This window comes from Penicillium mononematosum (assembly GCF_028829835.1).
Source record: "Penicillium mononematosum strain IBT 11891 chromosome Unknown utg000002l:1.0-8112719.0:1.0-8118358.0, whole genome shotgun sequence".
NCBI lineage: Eukaryota > Fungi > Ascomycota > Eurotiomycetes > Eurotiales > Aspergillaceae > Penicillium > Penicillium mononematosum.
Window position 1 is genome coordinate 960,999 of NW_026643272.1, and position 18,876 is coordinate 979,874.

The 18,876-nt window shown below is 49.6% G+C and overlaps 8 protein-coding genes across 8 annotated transcripts; 4 read left to right on the forward strand and 4 right to left on the reverse strand.

Annotated features, from left to right (window-relative positions):
• Window positions 1-626: 626 nt before the first annotated feature.
• Window positions 627-2,537, forward strand: N7519_002103 (uncharacterized protein; the record flags this gene model as incomplete). Its single annotated transcript, XM_057288881.1, has 1 exon — window positions 627-2,537. One exon carries the CDS (start codon window positions 627-629, stop codon window positions 2,535-2,537), a length of 1,911 nt encoding a protein of 636 aa, XP_057150083.1.
• Window positions 2,538-3,269: 732 nt separating this feature from the next.
• On the reverse strand, window positions 3,270-4,219 carry N7519_002104 (40S ribosomal protein uS17; the record flags this gene model as incomplete). The annotated part of the gene is made up of 4 exons (XM_057288882.1): window positions 3,270-3,338; window positions 3,483-3,658; window positions 3,720-3,782; window positions 4,045-4,219. 4 exons carry the CDS (start codon window positions 4,217-4,219, stop codon window positions 3,270-3,272), a joined length of 483 nt encoding a protein of 160 aa, XP_057150084.1.
• Window positions 4,220-4,541: 322 nt separating this feature from the next.
• N7519_002105 (kinetochore-microtubule binding complex subunit SPC105) lies at window positions 4,542-9,269 on the forward strand (the record flags this gene model as incomplete). Its single annotated transcript, XM_057288883.1, has 6 exons — window positions 4,542-4,784; window positions 4,847-5,225; window positions 5,279-6,617; window positions 6,673-7,777; window positions 7,829-8,450; window positions 8,506-9,269. 6 exons carry the CDS (start codon window positions 4,542-4,544, stop codon window positions 9,267-9,269), a joined length of 4,452 nt encoding a protein of 1,483 aa, XP_057150085.1.
• Window positions 9,270-9,622: 353 nt separating this feature from the next.
• On the reverse strand, window positions 9,623-12,572 carry N7519_002106 (transcription factor domain-containing protein; the record flags this gene model as incomplete). Its single annotated transcript, XM_057288884.1, has 7 exons — window positions 9,623-9,745; window positions 9,769-10,684; window positions 10,745-11,284; window positions 11,336-11,511; window positions 11,563-12,005; window positions 12,120-12,382; window positions 12,448-12,572. 7 exons carry the CDS (start codon window positions 12,570-12,572, stop codon window positions 9,623-9,625), a joined length of 2,586 nt encoding a protein of 861 aa, XP_057150086.1.
• A 9-nt stretch (window positions 12,573-12,581) lies between these two features.
• On the reverse strand, window positions 12,582-13,035 carry N7519_002107 (uncharacterized protein; the record flags this gene model as incomplete). The annotated part of the gene is made up of 2 exons (XM_057288885.1): window positions 12,582-12,881; window positions 12,991-13,035. The coding sequence occupies 2 exons, from the start codon at window positions 13,033-13,035 to the stop codon at window positions 12,582-12,584; spliced, it is 345 nt and encodes a 114-aa protein (XP_057150087.1).
• Window positions 13,036-15,007: 1,972 nt separating this feature from the next.
• N7519_002108 (uncharacterized protein) lies at window positions 15,008-15,327 on the forward strand (the record flags this gene model as incomplete). Its single annotated transcript, XM_057288886.1, has 2 exons — window positions 15,008-15,056; window positions 15,155-15,327. The coding sequence occupies 2 exons, from the start codon at window positions 15,008-15,010 to the stop codon at window positions 15,325-15,327; spliced, it is 222 nt and encodes a 73-aa protein (XP_057150088.1).
• A 36-nt stretch (window positions 15,328-15,363) lies between these two features.
• Window positions 15,364-15,912, reverse strand: N7519_002109 (uncharacterized protein; the record flags this gene model as incomplete). The annotated part of the gene is made up of 2 exons (XM_057288887.1): window positions 15,364-15,734; window positions 15,888-15,912. 2 exons carry the CDS (start codon window positions 15,910-15,912, stop codon window positions 15,364-15,366), a joined length of 396 nt encoding a protein of 131 aa, XP_057150089.1.
• Window positions 15,913-16,879: 967 nt separating this feature from the next.
• N7519_002110 (bZIP transcription factor) lies at window positions 16,880-18,230 on the forward strand (the record flags this gene model as incomplete). The annotated part of the gene is made up of 2 exons (XM_057288888.1): window positions 16,880-17,138; window positions 17,659-18,230. The coding sequence occupies 2 exons, from the start codon at window positions 16,880-16,882 to the stop codon at window positions 18,228-18,230; spliced, it is 831 nt and encodes a 276-aa protein (XP_057150090.1).
• Between the last annotated feature and the right edge of the window lie 646 nt (window positions 18,231-18,876).

Genomic DNA, 18,876 nt, shown 5'->3' on the forward strand with positions numbered 1-18,876 from the left:
TGTTATAAGATCAGGTCCCTCTTTGGGCTAAAGGTAGTGAGTTTATTTCACTCTTTGCTGCTACATGTAGGAAAAAGATATAGTCGTATACATAGGACCGAAGAGATATCTATTCCCAAACTGCGCGAGGCATGATCTGGAGATCCCTCTCTTCTCTCTTTCAAGTCCAAGCCTCGAGATTACCTGCACTCATTTCTCACTTGCGGTAACCTTCTCTTCTTTTACTCTCTTATTCCTACCCTGACTTTCATTCTTCAATCATCTCCCTCACCTCCTGGTCAAGTCCTCACCATCCCTCCCATAAGGTACCTCTTACAACCTTGCGGCTCCTCCGAGACCTTGCCCCCTGCCTTTCTCTTTCATTGAAAATGGAGAACCACAACCTCGAAAGACCCAAGCTAAGATGGGACATCCCAATGCGCCAAGCCCTTTGCTGCCTGTACCGGTTTTTCCGATGCGACAGAAAACAGAAAGAGGAGATCTTCTTCTCGATGTTCCGAGGCTATCTGAGAAAACGTGGGATTCATCGGTTTGTTCCAGGTAGAACGCTCGACGCACAGTGGAGCTGGATGAGAAGCACTGGCGATCTTGTCTGGTCTCATGTTCATCGGGACACCGAGTTCAGCATGGACGGAGAATGGAAGAGCATCATACAACGCATCAAGGCCACCGCAGTCACTCTCCGTCTTCCTCTTCATGAGAAGTGCGAAGATGACACTGACATGAGTCAATGGCGGAAGCGAGTAGCAACGACCTTGGGACCGAGACCGAGAACTGAGTCCCCACTGCAGACACCCCAGAGCGTGCCATTCCCACTACCACAGCGAAGAGAACAGGAAACAAGTCGCTTTTTCGCCGAAAGGGATAATCAAAGCAGTGAGAGTAACACGATCTCCGTCGGCCACAATCTAGAACAAACCGACGACCTGGATCAGACCGGTAATGTGGATCAGACCGGTCACTCGAGAAACGATGAGTCGGTTGTTACTAGCCATGGGAAGATTTGTCTCTGGTGCGGCCACGAGGCATACAGCCCCGATGACCAGAGCCTGAATACCCATCCCGACCAAACCCAACTCCATGGCCAAAGCCAACAGTCTCAGAATCGGCACCAAGGGCACCAAGATCGGGAGCAGCAGGATCATCACCACAGCCAACAGCCCCAAGATCAGTACCAAGAACGGCAAGCTCAACAGAATCAGCCACAAGATCGATTGCAAGAACACCAAGGTTGGGCCCAGCACCATCATGAGCAAGGCCAACAGCACTTCCATAGACAAGGCCATCACAACGACCATGAAACGGCCATGCAAGGAGTTCCTGTCGAGAAAATGCCACCATTGCTGTTTCGGTGGTCAAACCGTGACTCGCAAGGAGTCAACTCGAAGACCATATTCCTAGCCGGACTTTTCTGCAACGGTGAATCGTTCAATCCGGAAGACTTGCCTGAAGACCGATTCGAAAGCTTCTTTCGGAGCCATGTCACAAAGCAGGAAGTCAGGACCCCATTTATTTCGACATCTCGTTCCCCATTAGCACCCCTTCACCGTGCTCTTGCTGGCGGGAAAGGCGCTATACTGACGGTAATTGACACGTCAAAGCTGGATACCAAAGTCTTCTATGCACATCCACTTGCGATTCGAACAAGAACCCAAACCTACAGCTGGAAGGGCTACGGGGAGTATCTCATCTGGGGCCACGTCGCAACAGATGCAATTGCCTTCAGCGTGGAAATCACACGTGTCGAGGACATCGCACAGTCCCGCCGCGATATCGGCCGCTTGCTTCAAATTCCACTTATCCGCAGTTTTCTACGATGCAATCAGAAGCTGCGGGAGGTGTTAGCGGTGAAACGGAAGTCGCCTTTCAAGTCCGGTCGTACACTCGGCAAGTTGTTGACTCTTCTTGGAGTTCCAACCATCCACTGGGACAACATAGCATCTAGGTTCGCAAAATCATGGGGTTGGGTGTATACGAGAGAGACTGCTCTGTTCCACAGCGGTCTGCGAAGTGCACCACCCTATCTACCCGAGGAGCTGTCTGATTCGGAAAGTGAGGGCCCATTGCTCACACCGCAAAAGACACCTGGGAGGATCCCTAAGGAGATGCACTTCCGATCCGGCTGGGATTCCGATGATCAAGACTATGAACCGCCCGAAACCGACTACGACTCGGGAGAGACCTCTGAGTCGGAAGATGTGGGTGATATCTCGATGTATGACATGACAGAGACAGCCGACGACGAGAAATTCTCGACGCATGAAACGCTCTCGAGTGGTGTTTTCCATGAGAACGATGGTCTCGAACAGTCCTCGGGGCAGGTACCCCATCAAGAGGTGATTGATCTCACCTCTGATAATGAGGATAGCAGCTCGCAGTGTGCACTGCAGCGGGACTGGCCTTCAGATGAGGAGGACAATTATCCTGACACACCAACAAAGGTGCAATGGAATACTAAGAACAAGGCCACCTACCGTCGTGTACTTAATGGACAGGTGGACATGGACTTTTTCGAAAAGATCCGAAATTGGTCTTAGCACGAAAACGACAGAATGATATGTGAAACGTCACGAAAAGAGAACCTATGCCTAGGGTCATTGAACAATCTTTGGTTGGTGCAGCCATGTGAAGGGAGAAGACCGTAATCGATGTGTCAATATGCCTTTGTGATATTAGTTGAATGAAACATTGAAACATTGAACTTCCTGGCAATGCTGTCTAGAACATATCTAATTTCTGTAAGAATCCATTATCTACAACACCTTTCGGTATCTAGTACATGCATCCATGAAATAAAGCAAATGAATCGGGCATAGTTAGGATTCTACCTCCCTATGTGTCTAGGCAAGTAGGACCTGACTAGCAAGACAGGTAATAAATGCTCGAAATGAGACCAACACCACACCTACAGACAGCCAAATGACAACCCTTCTCCTAGGTATGCGATTTGTCATACCATAGAACACATACTGAGGTGATACTGTATCATGTTAGACCTAGAAGAGCAAGGAGATAACCCAAGATGCACATTGAGAAGCTCTGGCCAGATTGCCACCCATGACCAATATTTTGCCTTGTGCCAGAGTTGTTGTACAGTTTCCATCACAGGAGGGCCGAACAAATCATTTTGATTTTTGCGTGGATACACATTCATCAGCGAGGTATCTGGGACATGGAAACTCATAAACTATCCCGACCCCCATCCAAGAACTTCCCGTATATCCAGTCCATACCGCTTCCTTCGCCTTCAAAACACCCGGTTTATTAACCTAGAACTTGGAGAAAGACTTGACAGCGCGCGAGGTCTTGGCGTGAACCTTCAGCACGTTGAAGCGAACCTAGAGAAATTTAGAGTCAGTTATCAAGTTCATAGCGGAATAATATGGGGCGCCAAATTCAAGACGTCGCAGTAGTGCAATAATGCGTGGATTTGCAGACTGTGAACAGGGACGAAAATTGACAATAACCACAGATAAACGTACAGTCTTGGAGAGAGGACGGCACTGGCCGACGGTAACCATGTCACCCTCCTCAACACGGAAAGCGGGGGAGACGTGGGCAGACAGGTTCTTGTGGCGGCGCTCGTAACGGTTGTACTTGGGGACGTAGTGGAGGTATTCGCGGCGGATGACAAGGGTACGGTGCATCTTGGTGGAGACTGTAGATAATTAGTTAGTAAATCCCCTTGCCTTGAAAAAGACAGTTCCAATTCAACTTACCGACTTTGCCGACGAGGACACGGCCACGGATGGACACCTGGGAAGTGAAGGGGCACTTCTTGTCTGTAAAAGGTTCACGAATGAGTAATCTGACACAATAATTTGGTGATTGCGGGTGTTGTTTCTGGAATGAGTGGTCTTTTCGATGTTCGGAATTTCGAGTGTTGAATGCGAATATCGGCCAGAGAAGGAAACGACAGAGATCCCGGGCCCCTCAATTCCTCCATGCGATCCTCCATTCGCCCTTTGAATCCGTGAAAAGACCACCCACCCATATATTCCGCCACAATATTTCGAATAAAAACTCAACGGAGGTCGTGCATACCGATGTAGGTTCCCTCAATGGCGGTCTTGGGGGTACGGAAACCGAGACCGACGTCCTTGTACCAGCGGCGGCCCTGGGCGGTCTTCTTGGAGGAAGCCTTGGCCTTGGTGTTAAGGAAGATGTGAGGCTGCTTCTGGTAAGCGCGCTCGGACTGGACGGTCAACTCGGTGGCCATTTTTGCGGTGTTGTTCGACGAGGAAGCGGTGTCGAAGAAAGGTCGGGTTGGCGGCTGTCGAAGATGAGGAAGATTCGTTGCCCGTGGAATCTTTGGTAATTCGTAGTGTGCGACACTAGTCCCAATTGGGACTAGGCTAATTGGGGTTAGGGCTCTGCGCTTTTGTTTACATCACGTGATTGCGGAGGCAACGCGCTTTGGGCAGGTGCGATAGGAGTAGATTACAGGCTCAGTCCTGTTTGATCAAGGGATCTCAACGTTCGGATTTACGGAATATGCGAACTTGAATTGATCTGCGAATGCGCCGATTCCATCGCCGACAATGTCAACTCGACCCGACTCCGCGGCTTTGCGACCGCCACGATCCCGTCGGTCTATCGCTCATGTTCCGCGGTCTAGGATGACGTCTGGTTTGGACAAGGAGAATGCGACAACTGAGATTGGCGCAGCCCAGCCATTTTTAAATAATTCAAAGCCTTCTATGAAAGATAAGAAATCTCGGAGCAAGAGCTTGGGGCCCGGTGGACTCGATGCCCTGCAGAATTCAAACGGCAATCGTCGCCAGGTAGCTACCAGCGGAACAGCGCGCGCACATATGCAGAACAATTCTGACTTGAATATTTATAGTCTACGGCCTCCTTTCCGCTAAAGTCTATTCTCAAACCTACAGTCCCTGTCTCTCCAGTGCGAAACATCCCATCATTCGAGGAAACCCGCCGACGTACACCAGCTCGTAGTAAACAGCAGACCCATGACGGCACGATGGATGGACAGAACCAAAGTGACCGAGGGAAAGCGGGTCTATTGATTGACTTTGAAACGACCCCAGGGCCTCCCACGACAGATAATGACAATGACGACACGGCGAATCCCTTCGATACATTCAATGCGACTTCCGCCATTCGCGAGGAGATGGCTGCTACCAAGGAGCGCGACGAACAGGAGCGCAAAGATCGTGAACGACAGAATATTCTTGAGAAACGAGCGGCGCGGAGGAAATCAATGGGTTCGTGTGTCCCACTTTATCATAGAAAAGTGAATATTGACGCCTTCATATAGCAAATCGCCGAGTATCTTTTGCCCCCGAGGCAACCCTGCACACCTGGAATGTGGTGGAGATTCCGGACGACTCAACCTCCTCCTCTGCCGCGAACTCAACGAGACGTGCATCTGCTGCCCCAAACTCCCAGAACCAACCTGGGTCCATCTCGCCCACGAAAGATGCTCCATCTTCGCCAGCAGAGTCGGAATTCGGATTCTCCCCCGTTCGTACACAAGATCTGGACCAGATAAGAGGTCGCTCATCATCTGGGGGTGGCGATGATGGCGGCCAGGATTTATCTTCTAGTCCGTTCAGCGGAAGCTCAGAAGGAAGCGAAGACACCGGCGCCCAAAGCCTGGCCGGAGAAGAGGACGATGGCGGTTCTTCAGACTCCGACGATGGATTTGACGCTGAGAGTACAGCGATGAGCATGGATGACATGACCGCGCGCTCGGGCATGAGTGTCCAATCAGACGCAAGTTCTAGCTCAAGCTCGAGTGCCAGACTCAACGAAGCACTGCGCCAGGCCGCACAGGAAGCAGGAACCGAAATTGATGAGGACGGAGAGATGTCCATGGAAATTGCGGATCAAGAAATAACCGGTGCTTTCCAGCCGTGGATCAAAAAGGGCCAAAGGCAAAGCTTTGACTGGGGAGATATTAGCGCGCGACATGATGAGGAGAACCTCGATCCATCCAAGAATGCCACTACTCAAGGTTTAGCTGAATCAGATGATATCGACGAAGACGAAGACCTCAGCATGGATGTGACGAATGCCGTCGGACGCATTCTTGGCAAGTCTTCCGACAGTCGCCAGAGCATGGCTCGTCGCCAATCCGTGGCAGAAGAATCCAATTACGGAGATCAAACTATGGAGATGACGAATGTCGTCGGTGGCATTGCGCAGGAGGATTCGCCATCAAAGTTTTCTGAGATTGGTAACGAGGATGAAGGAATGACAATGGAATTCACTTCGGCCGTTGGCAAAATCTTGGGCAACCAGCCTACTTCTTCCTCCAAATCTGATCAGATGAACTTCGACCAAGACAATGAGTCCGACGATGGTATGGACATGGAGATAACTGGTGCCATTGGTGGTATCCTACAGTCCGGGATTGAAGCCAATGACAAAGTGCACGCGAAGATGGTAATGGAGCTCGAAACCGACTCGGGTCAGCTGGCTAGCTCGCCTTTCCAAGACAATGTTCGGCAGTCTCCTGCCAAGTCCCCTGCCAAATCACCTCTGCGTTATCAAATTGCTGCTGTTGCATCTGAGAATGGGAGCCCCAGTTTGGCAACCGTGCGGGCTAGGCCTTCTCGGCGTAGCTCCACTCCAGGATCGTCGGGCACGCCAGGGTCGGCCAGCCGGCAACGATCACCAAACACGAAGCCATTGACTCCGCCCAAACAGTCCACCCCCCCAAGTGAAACCTACAACCCCAAGCAAGACACCTCCCTCTAGCAATGTTACTTTTAGAAGTGCTTCACCAAAGAAGCTCTTCCAGCCCGAGCTGCAGCAATCGGCAGATAAGCGCAAATCTTTACGCCAAAGTCTCTTCCAGCATAACATAGCAACGGGAGAGTCCACCCCGCTCTTTAAATTGCATCCCCGTGAGGGCCGTCGCTCTTCTGGTCTAGGGATTGACAAAGAAGGTCTTGGATCTCCTCGCGTGGCGGCCTTGCTTGACAAGCGCCAGTCGCTTGGAGATGTTACCCCCAAGTTCGTTCCGCAAGAACCGCCCCGATCCGGTGTACGCTTCGAGGACCCTCTGCAGATGCAGGCTGAGGAAGAACGTGATCGCGAAGAAGAGGAACTCCGAGAGGATGGCCATATCACGGGTTCGCAGTCAGATCGGGACGTAACCCCAAGCTTGAAGGATATGATTGCAAATCTCAGCCCGAAGAAGACTAAGATCGGCGGCCGTAAGAGTCTCCATGTTGGAGCTGCTCGCGGGGTTTTGGGAAAGCGCCCGGTCGAGCTAGACTTGGATGAAGACGAAGTGGAAAATTCGCCCAAGCGACTGCGTGGCCACGATGTCAGCCCAGTCAAAGGTGTCAAGTTGCCGGCACCGATGTTTAGGGGAGACAATGTCCGTCGGTCAATTCTTTCTCCCGTCCGTAGAGCTGCTAGCTCATCGCCTCCTAAGGGCAGCATCACGTCTTCCCAGCAATCCCGGAGTACTTCCCAGACTTCGACAACTCCTCTTAAGAATGGGATTGATGCTCTTCACATTGCTTCTGATCCTCAACGGCCAGAAGAAGAAGAAAATGCCCCTGTCGAAGAACCTGCTGTTGAAATTGAGCCTATTCAGTTGCAAGACTTCCTTAAAATGACCAATATTCATTTCATGGAGCTTACTACGACAAAGAGACGGCACACAACTGCCCCTGGCAGTGCCACTAAGAAACTGACACGACTCTCTGGCGTGAACATGCCTAAACCAGGCTCCATAACGTTTGGTGATTGTGTGGCAGCTGGCTTTTGTACAGTGCCAATGCTTGAACTGTACCAGCATGTAAGTTCTACTATACCCGGATATTTTTGTTTTCGCTCACACCGTCTCTAGTCATGCCGGGAGTTGAAATCCTATATCTCTGAGGGTCGGCAAGTGATCCGCTCTATTGAGGCAGAAACATATGCCGAGAATCCGGCTCTCTTCAAAGAGTATGTCACCGCTCCGCCGGATATCAGAGTGATCATGGACAATCAATTCCGAAACGTCAAGACCCATGCCCGTCTGCTGAGTAAGGCTACATGGTACGAATGGCGAATGAAGTTGCTTGAGGGCTTGAAGGAAGGGCTCCTCCGTCACGTGGAGGAAATGAAAGCAGACGACGATCTGCTATCTGAACGAGAAGAGTTGCTCAATAGGAACGTGCCGCTACTCGTGGAGAAGCATGCCTCTCTCGAGCAAGAGGCAACCAACCTACAACAGTTCGTGGATGAGATGGAGAACTGTGATCAAGATGAGCTACGCAGTACGCGCGGCAAGCTGTCTGAGGTGGACTCGGAAATTGCAGCAAAGAGACGGGAACTTGAGCAGCTGCAGGAGGAAGTCAAGGAGAAGACGACTTTCATTGAGGCTGGAGCAGAAATGCGGGATGAATTCCTGGCTCAAATCCAAGAGGCGGAGCGTGTGAAAGAAGAGTGCCGTGGCTGGAGTGCCCGGGAGATCAACGAGTTGAAGGGTGAGCATTATAGTCCTTTTCTATGGGTGCAGTACTGACTTGACTGGGAAATTAGCCTCCGTCCAACGAATTCAGCAACAAACAGGCTGGTCGATCGTTTCGGCCTCAACTCCTTCAGATGCATCGAAGGGACCTTTATTGAAGATGGCCTACCGGGACCAGCTCCAACTAGAGTTCTATCCTGGAGCTTTTGCCTCCAAAAACAGTGCCCAAGACGAGGGAAAGAACTACCCGATGGAATTGACTTCCCGAAAGAATGCCAACGTTTCTCCCATTGCGTCCTTGGTCCTCCACTCGCTACAGCACCATCTGACTACGATCCAGCAGTCCACTGTTGTCCCCAAACAGCTCTTGCGCTTCATCTCTAGCGCATGGGACCGCACAGTTGGGCTGGAAAATGAAGCACGCATGCTGGAATTCTGTGGTGTCACTCGGCTCACCTTATCCAAGCCTGATGAGGGCTCTCTTTCTCTACGCACACGCTGCACGCTCCTCGGCAACTCCACCGTCTCCACATCTGGTAGTAAAGGCGTTGATTCAAAGAACAACAATGCCAAAAGAATCGATGTTGACTTCACAGTCCGTACCCGCATTGATAAAGCCAATGCAGAGAACACCATCGGTTCCTTGGACTTTGATATTGACGTTCTGGCGACGAAGGTCTATGGTTTTGGAACAGGCAGCAAGTCTGGTCTTCCAGACAAGGAGTTGCAAAGCATTCTTGGCAAAGGCCTTGGTCGGGATAAGAACGGTGGCATTCAGCTAGGAGATGGCGTGTGGTGCAAGGCCGTACGCACGCTCACGGGATCTGTGTTTTAGTTTTCGAATATTTGCTCTTTTAGGAATCGGTTATTGGACGGGTTCGGTCTGGGTTTGGGAATACGGCGCAGAGTGAATCTTTTTCATGCTCTGCTTGGGTTCAATGGCGCGGGACTATGGGATATCTTGACTTGGGGATCTGGGCGTTCTTTATACCTAGTCTTTACTTTCATATCCACTGATTGATCATTTGTTTCTATCATACCACACTATTAGTCGCTGCATCAACACTCGTGAATCCTGGCTAATGCATATACAAAGAAGAGAGTAGAGAGGTCGTGCTTAGGAAAAGGCAAAAGGCAACGCTAACGAGAACGAATCCAAAAAAAAAGAACACCCCGCTCAATCTTTCCCTAAAACAAACCCAAAAACCCATTAGGCCAGACCGGATCAGCGCCCTGATTCGGATCCTCCTGACCCTGTGGCACATAACCATACCCCAGACTCTGAGGATCGAACCCACCAACCTGAGCTATCTGGCCGTCAATAGCAGGCGCACCATGGATAAACGATTCAGCCGATAGAATCGGCATGGAAGAATACGGATCCGCAGATTGCGTGCCCGTCGGAACAGGGGGCGGAAAAGTGTATTCTGTTGGGAAGAGGCCGGCGAAGAGAGATTCCCGCCGTGGCTCCAATCGCCGGACATTGGGTACTGGAAGAAATCCGGGATTGAATTGGCGGTGCTGGTGAAGGAGTCTGGGGAGTTGATGGAGTTGATGGGGTTGGGGGTCATGCCTGATGACCCTGGGGCTTGGGCTGCGGTCGTAGAATAGTCTTGGGATAGTTGCCAGGGTGGAATTTGTGGGGAGTGGAAGGTGTTGTCGCGTGTCTCGTGGAGGAATGAGGTTGAAGGTGAATATGTGTTCGGTGGGTTGGCGAGATATGGGGATTGGCTTTGGTTGCTTTCGCCTGGGTCTAGCATTGGGCTCATGGGGACGACGTAGCCTGAGGAATTGACTGGCGGAAGGCCTTCTAGGGTGGAGGGGATACTGATGTCCATTCTGTTGGGGTTGGCGGTGCTTGATGTTGGATACTCGGGAGCTGTGGCGGGTGTCATTGTTGTGCGGAGGGTTGTGGGTCGGCGATGCTGCCTTTGGTGTGATGCTGCCTGTGTCCGTGAAGCGTGTTTCTTGCCTCCTGGTGGCTTATATTCTTGGTCTTCTTCGTCTGGGGCGCGGGCTCTTTTCTCGTCTTTCTCGATGACGGCTCTGGCAATGCGTTCGAGGGTCGCGCTCATGCGGGCCATGAAACCCGCATAATTATTTGACCCTTCACCTGGGGCAAGAGTTGCAAAGAATGCTGAGACCATATTGAGGGATTCGAGGTCTGCTCGCACTCTTGAATGACGAGAGTCCCGCAGGATATTTGAGAATAGTGTTGATGCTGCCTGGAAGACGTAGTATAGTAATGACCTGAGGGTTGAGTGTGAGGAATAAAGCTGATATAAACCAAGAGCAGACTGTTGTACTTACCAGGTCCATGCGATGTCTCCCCATGGCATGTTATTGACAACCTTCAAGGTATCTCGGGCAGCCTGTGCACCAATGGCTGCTGATCTCAATGCATGCGCTTTGCTTATCGACACGACCTTCTCTGACTCCTTTCTGGCTGTTATCATGTAGTTAAGAAAGATAGGTACCCGGTGAATCATGATCACAGCATTGTGATAGACAAAATGGAGACCAATAGAGGCAAAGCCAAACAGGAAGTCGCTGTCAGTATGTTTTCTTTTGGGTTCGGTGAGAGTCGGGGACTCGCGTTTCCATTCTTCAAGCTCTGCGTATAGTTCTTTAACCGTCTTGTAGATTTCAACGGGAGGTTTTTCTAATGCCGTAGCGGAGTACAATCGACTGTAAATGTGGCTCTTGATGAGCGACATCCGACAGAGCTCGCGGAAGAATGGAATGTTGCTTGCGGTTTCGCCATGCTTATCGCCCTCCAATTCTTCAGGAAGAGGGACATCGAAATCATCGTGATGTTGTGATGGAGCGTTTCCAATCCTTAGACATGTGCTGGAAAATTATATTAGTACTTGAGACGATATATGAATGGACTTCCCTTACCTTTGATCAATGACAAATGTTACCCAAAAAACGCGTCTTCTCTCCTCTTGCTCAGCCGGACTAAGTTCCGGTCTTGCAATATTTCGATGAAGCCCCATTCGATGACCGGACCGCATAGCGGCAGTTATGAGTGGCAGAGCTGATTGAGTTCCAGAATTTCCCCGAAGGAAGAACGCCTTTGCACATTGTTAGATGCTTCCATAGCGGCGAAAGGAGCAGAGACTAACCATGCTAATCAAAGCCTGTACACTCAGTAGATCTGTGCGTTTTAAGGCTAATTCAGTGAAGACCGACATGGCGTTTTTGAAGTATAACTCGGATTTCTCCTTGTCTTTTTCTGACTTGGGGCCATTCGAGTAACGATATTCGTATGCCAGGCAGATTACCATATTGATATTGGCCCAACGGGCAGCGTCATCACAGGTTTGCTGTGTATATTGCCATTCGACCATTTTCATAAATGACGACTCAAGATAGATAGGAAGCAGACGGTTGGCCGTCCGGAAGAAATCTTTCATAAGAGAGAAGACCTCAGACCTTGAAGGCAAAGGTTTAAAAACTTTCGAGGCAAAACAGATCATGGAACACGTCTGGTCGCCATTGATTCCATGGATTTTCATGAATAGATTCAGGAGATATAAGTCGCAAGAAGCTGACATCGCCTGTTTTGCTTTTAATCCACTCTATACCTGTTCGCGATAGGATTGACAATGAGCACGACGTCCCTGTCCGTTCAGTCAGTCTCGGCGGTTTTATATCGCATGGGCTGTACTCCCTATCTTACCGAAATATCGGGAATCATCTCTTTGGTCTGCCGGAAAGATGGGTGTACCCTCAATGAACCCACCCTGTGAGCAAAGAGACGCCCCGAAATTTGACTTTGGACTAGAAGTAGATGAGATAACTTGACTAGCTGGTTCGTCGTCATCATCTTCATCGGACAAATCATCTTGGCTCATATCGCTCTCTTGCAAGATACCTGCCGTCCTCAACAACGACTCAACCCTGACGAGGCGATCTTTCAAAGACTTGATATACTCATCACTACTGCGGTAGTATTAGCCATGACCGACAAAAAGCAGATCGGGAAATGGCGCCGCATATCGCCGTACCTTTGCTGATCATCCCGCTTCTCATGCTGGACCGGAAAGACACAATGCGTATTACGGCGCGTGCATTGCACGCAAACTGAACTAGATCCTTCAATCTTGCACTTGGTCTTTTTCCGATGGCACATCTCACAAGCCTAGATAGACGTCATCTCGCCGTTAGCAACGCTGGGTTCCCCCCTGAACCGGAGTCCGCCGGGAAAGTGGAACTCGGAACGACAAGCGAAACCCACCCTTAGGTGCTGTCCTCTCCATAGCACAGAATCCATGGGCAATGCGTTCAGCGAAGATGACTGGTTCATCGCCTTGGCCGACGGGTGTGGATGGGAGTCATGAATGTGCATGCCAAGACCTCGTGAAAAAGTCGCCCCAGCGGAACCGGCGAAGACTAGCGGGAGATCTTTGTTCCTTATTTCGATCTCCTGTTCGATATCTACCTATAGGCAGACATTTGGAATCTGCAGGGAAAGAGGGAAAAAAGCTGAATAATCAAGAACGGATGTCGGCACTCCCGGATTCCGTTCACTTTCTGCTCTTCCGGGGTACTTTGGTGGACCGGGGTTGTGCCCAGCACTCCACAGCCTGCTCCATACCCCTGAAACTCACCTTCAACTTCGAAGTTGAACTTTATCTGTGAAAGGTAGAAGCTCGTCACTATAGCAAATGGCGAAAGTAGTCGGCCATAAATACATATATTCTTAACGATGTAGAACTTTTACAGTCATCTGCCCGGATAGTTCAAGAATATAAGCGATATTATAGAATAGCATTCCGATATCTTATGTTCTTTTTAGGTATTTTCCTCGCTGTTATAACTAAAAGGGTAGCGGATGAATCACGTCGGGCTTATCACCCTACGATGTACAATATACAAAGGTGTTATAAATCATAAACCATATAACTAGAGGGCTTTTCTATGTATAACAAGGGATTCGCGTTCTTAATGCTCCACGGTGCATACTCTCTCACGGCGAGAAACAACTATATAGCACCTCTCCTTGAAGGATCGAGGTTCCCTTGCATGTGTTTGAGGTATTCCTGGGGATAGAATAGATCCCATCCTCATTCTGCGAGATTATCAGACGTCTATAAGTACTTGGCAACATGGAAACCTTCGACGGGATATTATTATCCATCTTGCTGGCCAAGAGGACACTGCCGGGAGTTCGCATATTTATGATCCATACAACCATCTGAGAAGCTTCTCGCCAGATAATCTCGGGACGGGTATCCTGTCTCAGTGTGCCGCCTTCACCTCGACGACGATGAAGACTTCGCGGATATGGTTTCCTTCGAGGTAACCGTCGGAGTTGGTAGCCATCGCAAATACTGGAGCTTTTTAGACTTACCTTGAGTTCTTGAACTGACGATGTATACCATATGTGGCCAGACCTTATATGCGGATCAATTGGTTCCGGCAACTCTGTGGCGAATTATCCACAGTACTGAATGGACATTTGCCAGAAGTCCATCGACAGCCCACACCCAGAACATTGATTGTAAGAGCTTTGATAAGGCTCGTCGGAGACTCGTTTATAAATTTGTTCTTCTGTTCGTCTACAGTGTATGGTCCATTCTGCACTACTAACTTATCACTGTCACACCGTTGTATCTATCAATACGGCCAACCTTTTCATCCTCGATTTATACTACCGGAGAGTAACCAGAGTACTTGGAGTCATATACATATACTTACATACCTAGATAGGCACTTCTAAGTAGCAGTAGAACACCTGGACAGCTCACTACACAACCATCTAGCCAATCACCGGGCGTTATTTTATTTACATCCAATAGGATGCATCCACCCTTCGGCTCCACTGACGAGGGGCCGCCTCGCTGCCCAATAGGACGTCACCGTTTGGGTCCGGTCCCGTCTGACCCTTTACTGCCATACTTACTCGAGGTCCAGGGTCAACTACGCAGTCCTCAGGATCCGAAAGAACTATTTGAGCGCATATTTAGATAGACTACGGGTTATAGCGCCAAGGAAAAAAAAATTGCACCTCTTACCTTGAATTTCATTTCATTAAGCTGGGGGATCGAGAGGAAGCTGAACTATCCAGGTATGCACCTACGTGACCCAAAACTCAAATAAACCTTGGAACCTCGCGTGGGTTGGTAAGTATCTTGGTATACCTGAGTATCCGGATGTGCCTCCAAGTATCTCCAACGACCTGACCGTCTCGAAATATGCATGGTAGTGGATTGTATGCATTATGTGGCCACCCGAGCCATTTCCCGATCGTCATGCAAGAAATGGGAATGAATGATCGTCTCAGGTTAATACAGACATGACATTCAAAGTCATCTCTTTAAAGGAAAGGAAAAGATGTGAATATAAGCTTAAATCCTCAGCCCAGTCACTCTCCATACCGCATTGGGAATCGGGGCAATCACGACATCCCGACGATTATGTTGTACAACCAACCTACCAACCTCTTCTAAGGTTCGAAGCCCTCAGATCTGGCTGAGCAACCGGCAGTAAAAGTTGACACAAGTATTTGGTACTTACTCAAAAAGACTACTACTAAGACCTCGTAAAACAATCCCTTCACTCACCATGAGACCCTCTACAGTTGGAATTGTATCGATCGAAGAGATGGGCCCAGGTATGACTAGACTCCTAAAATCTCACGACTACCGAGTCATCACGGTCGCAGAAGTACGACGCCAGAAGCAAAAACCAAACCCGAGAACTAACGGCCAGTGAACACCCACTGGCGCGAATCCACTCAGAAGATCGAGATCCTTCCCTCAGACCAAGCACTAGTAATCCAAGTCGACTACGTACTTTCGATCGTACCACTGCAGAAGGCAGCGGCGACAGCGCAACGAATAGCGCGCACTGCCGTCGACGGGCAATCTCCGGGAGGCTATTGAGGGCGTAGAAAACCAGTTGAAGAGGCCTAAGCTACACTACCTCGAGCTCAACGCGGTATCCGCCTGGCTGGCGTCGGAGATGGCGGCGCCATCCGACGAACCAACCACAGCAACGGGTCGGGGCCGAGGGTGCCACTTCGTCGATGGCGGAATCATTTGGGGGCCGCCACCAAGCACGCAAGACTGCAGCTGGAAGAAACCTACTCCGTAGCGTGGTGTCCAGGTTGGTGGATCTGGCGCTGGGTTTGCGACTCTAACTAGCTTTCTAAATAGAAGGCTTGTCTCAGCTTGGATTGGCGCATTCACGCCCAAACTCTCCTTCTCTGCGCTGACGAAAGGTCTTACCGCATAGAAGGAGTCGATGTTGCCGGGGTTGTTGGCGCTGGAGGAATACTCCTCACGCACTGCTGCACTCGCGATGAATGGGTTATTGCTATGAGTCCCAAGCCATACCGATGGGAGGGAAACTCGTGGATTGGGGAGGCTTTTGATGGATGAAATGGGTTCAGGCCGGTGTTTATGGAGGGTTGAGCTATCGGACCATTACGGAAGATACTTACAACATAGGAGGATATAGTGGAGCATTGAGTCCGAGGTATAACGGTATTGATCATAGCGAAAAGTATTACTTTTAAGCCTTTGAATAATATATTAGCATGAAGCATATGTCATAAGGACGATCGAATGTTTCTAGACCAGTACTAGACTGACTACCCTAGGTATATAGGGGATTTCGGTTCCGGTGCCAAGCTTCTTTTATTACCAGTCCACGTCATCCGTGATGCGTTGAAATGATGGACAAATTAGATAGAGGATAGAATACTAGAATACTGGGGATTTTTACATACAATGGTATACAATGATGGACTCCGTACGCGTGCCTTGATACTCCTAGTACTCCGTACCTTCATCAGGGACTGGTTCCGTAAGTGGAGGCCCCCTTTTTTTTTGAATAGCTTGATATATGTGTTCTAATCTGGAGAAGCTGTTTATATGCTAATGAGTATATTTTATATTATATCTCTCCCTCCTCCTATATACCTACGTACTCCTTATATACTCCATACCACATACATATCTACAAAGCGGTGAATCCCCCAAACCGACGAACCAGAAGTCGCGATCACGACATTTCTCCATTCTATCAGATCATCGACTAGCATCCTTTTCCACTTGATCTTTCTCTTTGCCCCCCTTTTCCTAAAAAGCAACCCCCCCATTTATTTCCCTTTTCATTCGTTCTAGTGGAACTCCCGCGGCATGCGACGATGAAGTGATCTTTTACGAGGTGATCGTGGCCGAGAATTCAACTTCCCGGTCTTTTTCTACTTTGTGTCTCACTGTTAATTGTTTTTTTTTGATTAAACTCGTTTTTTTTTTTAAAAAATCATTTTCCGCCTTGATTTATATTAGGTGATTTTCTTTTAGGTGATTCTGATTTGCTTCATAGAAAATCCCGTCCTGATCTGGGGATTTGCAACACCCCTCTTCTCTCTCTCCCTGAAGGTCAAGGGGGAAACTTCTTTTTCTTATTACTTTTCCTTCTTCAACCATGCCGGGGGAACAACCATTGCCAGGTCCAGGCCCCGTCTTCGACAAACTTGAGAACTTCAATTTTTTGATGTCGCGCCACGATCCAGCAGCCAAGACTCGACAGTACTCATTTGACGCTGATAATGGGCTGGTCCCGTTCGGCAATGTGAGTATGGACTACGATCAGACCGAAGGCATGGGCGGTCTATCTGTCAGTTCCTATGAGAGTATAGAAGACGACCGCAGCTCCCTGGATCTTCGAAATTATCCCTATCATGGTACGTGTCAAGCTTTTGAGCCCTTGTACCCTTGTGCCCAACGTTGCATTTGTTACGCCATCGCGTCTCTGCGTCTGAGCTTTAGTTTGGGGCTGGAAATTCCAATGTCTTAAAATTGAAGTTCGATCTCCCTTTTTGCCTTGATTTTATTTATCCCTGTTGTTTTTAAAAGAAGGCCTGGATAGCCCGGTGCTGAATTTCTCCCCTCCCCCTCTACCCAATGTGCAAATCTCATTTCGAGGTTCTAAAGAGGCTCGAGGCCGCAAAGCCCAGGATGTGAGCAATTGGAATGCATCTCCCATCTCCAATGGTGGGAGGAGATCACCGTCGGTGCTCCTTATGCACGAGCACGCAATCCCGCAATGAAATGACAAACACCAGCGGTTGCCTGCGGACGCTTAACTGCCCCCATCTTAAACCCTTCTTGAGCTTATATCCTTCGGAATATGATTTGCACTTCCCGCATGGGGCTCATTCCCTCGAGGGCTATATCGACTGTGATCGCTTACTCCATCCCTAGGCCCTCCCGGCGAGAAGTCCATCAACTACTCTCTCCCAGAGCACATGATGCCCTACTCAGCTCATTCAATCTACCCGCCAGTCCCATATGCGCCCGACGAGCTCGGTCACGCGCCAGGGGCCCTCACTCCATCCGATGTTTCCTCATCCATCTCGCCGCCCAACGGCCAAATGGGAAACACCAAGTACAGCACCTCGATCTCCGGCGATCGCATCGCTGCCGCCCTCGACCAGGAAGAGGGCGTACGCGGCGCCGCAGAGGAAGATCGTCGGCGCCGAAATACAGCCGCTAGCGCCCGCTTCCGTCAGAAGAAGAAGCAGCGCGAGCAGGTCCTCGAGCGGACCGTTCGGGAAACTACTGAGAAAAACGCTTCCCTCGAGGCTCGCGTCGCACAGCTCGAGATGGAGAATCGCTGGTTGAAGAACCTCCTCACTGAGAAGCACGATGCTAGCTCTTCGCGCTTGCCTCCCCCAGCTAAGGATAGCTCGAACACAGAGCTAAAAGGTCCTGGCGGGAATACCAGACAAAAACATATTCAGCCCAAAAAGAAGGGTGTCGGCACCGAGGAGTGACGAGCCAAAATGGAAGAATGTGTGTTTCTGTTTTTGTTTGCGTTGCTGTTTGTTCCGTTCTTTCTTTGTATCATCTCCCCAGCCTATGGTATCCTGCTCTACACCTGGGCAAGGCGTCCGTTCTGAATCAGCATTCTGCTTTTTTCCCGTCTACTCGCTTTACCTTTGCTATGGTGTCTGCACTCATCTCTCACTACCAGAATGGAAAATGGAGCAGATGAGCGCAGGCAAATGACGACGTCACGACCCTTCTCTTCTTCTCGTTCGGCTCTCCCGACCGTGGCTTTTTCGACTTCTAGGGATGGTCTTTGCTTCTGCACTTCAGATCTGGCACTTTCGTTTGATGTTTCAATCCCTATCCCCTCTACTCTCTACTCTCTATTCTCTTCCTACGGGCTTTCGCTTTATATCTCCTGCCCAGACTCTCTACCTTCTCTACATCCTAACCCTTCCTATCCTCTTTCATCAGATCGTGTGCTGCGAAGGCTTTCGTTTTTTCTCCTTTCCTCGGGTTGGAAAGGAGATGAGTTGGCGGTGTTGTGGTCCAGACTCGCAGTCGAATTTTGTTTTGCTTGGTATTTTATATTTGATATTTGATATCTCTTTTCACTTTTCTATGGGATTTGCTTTTTCTGTTCGGTTTCCT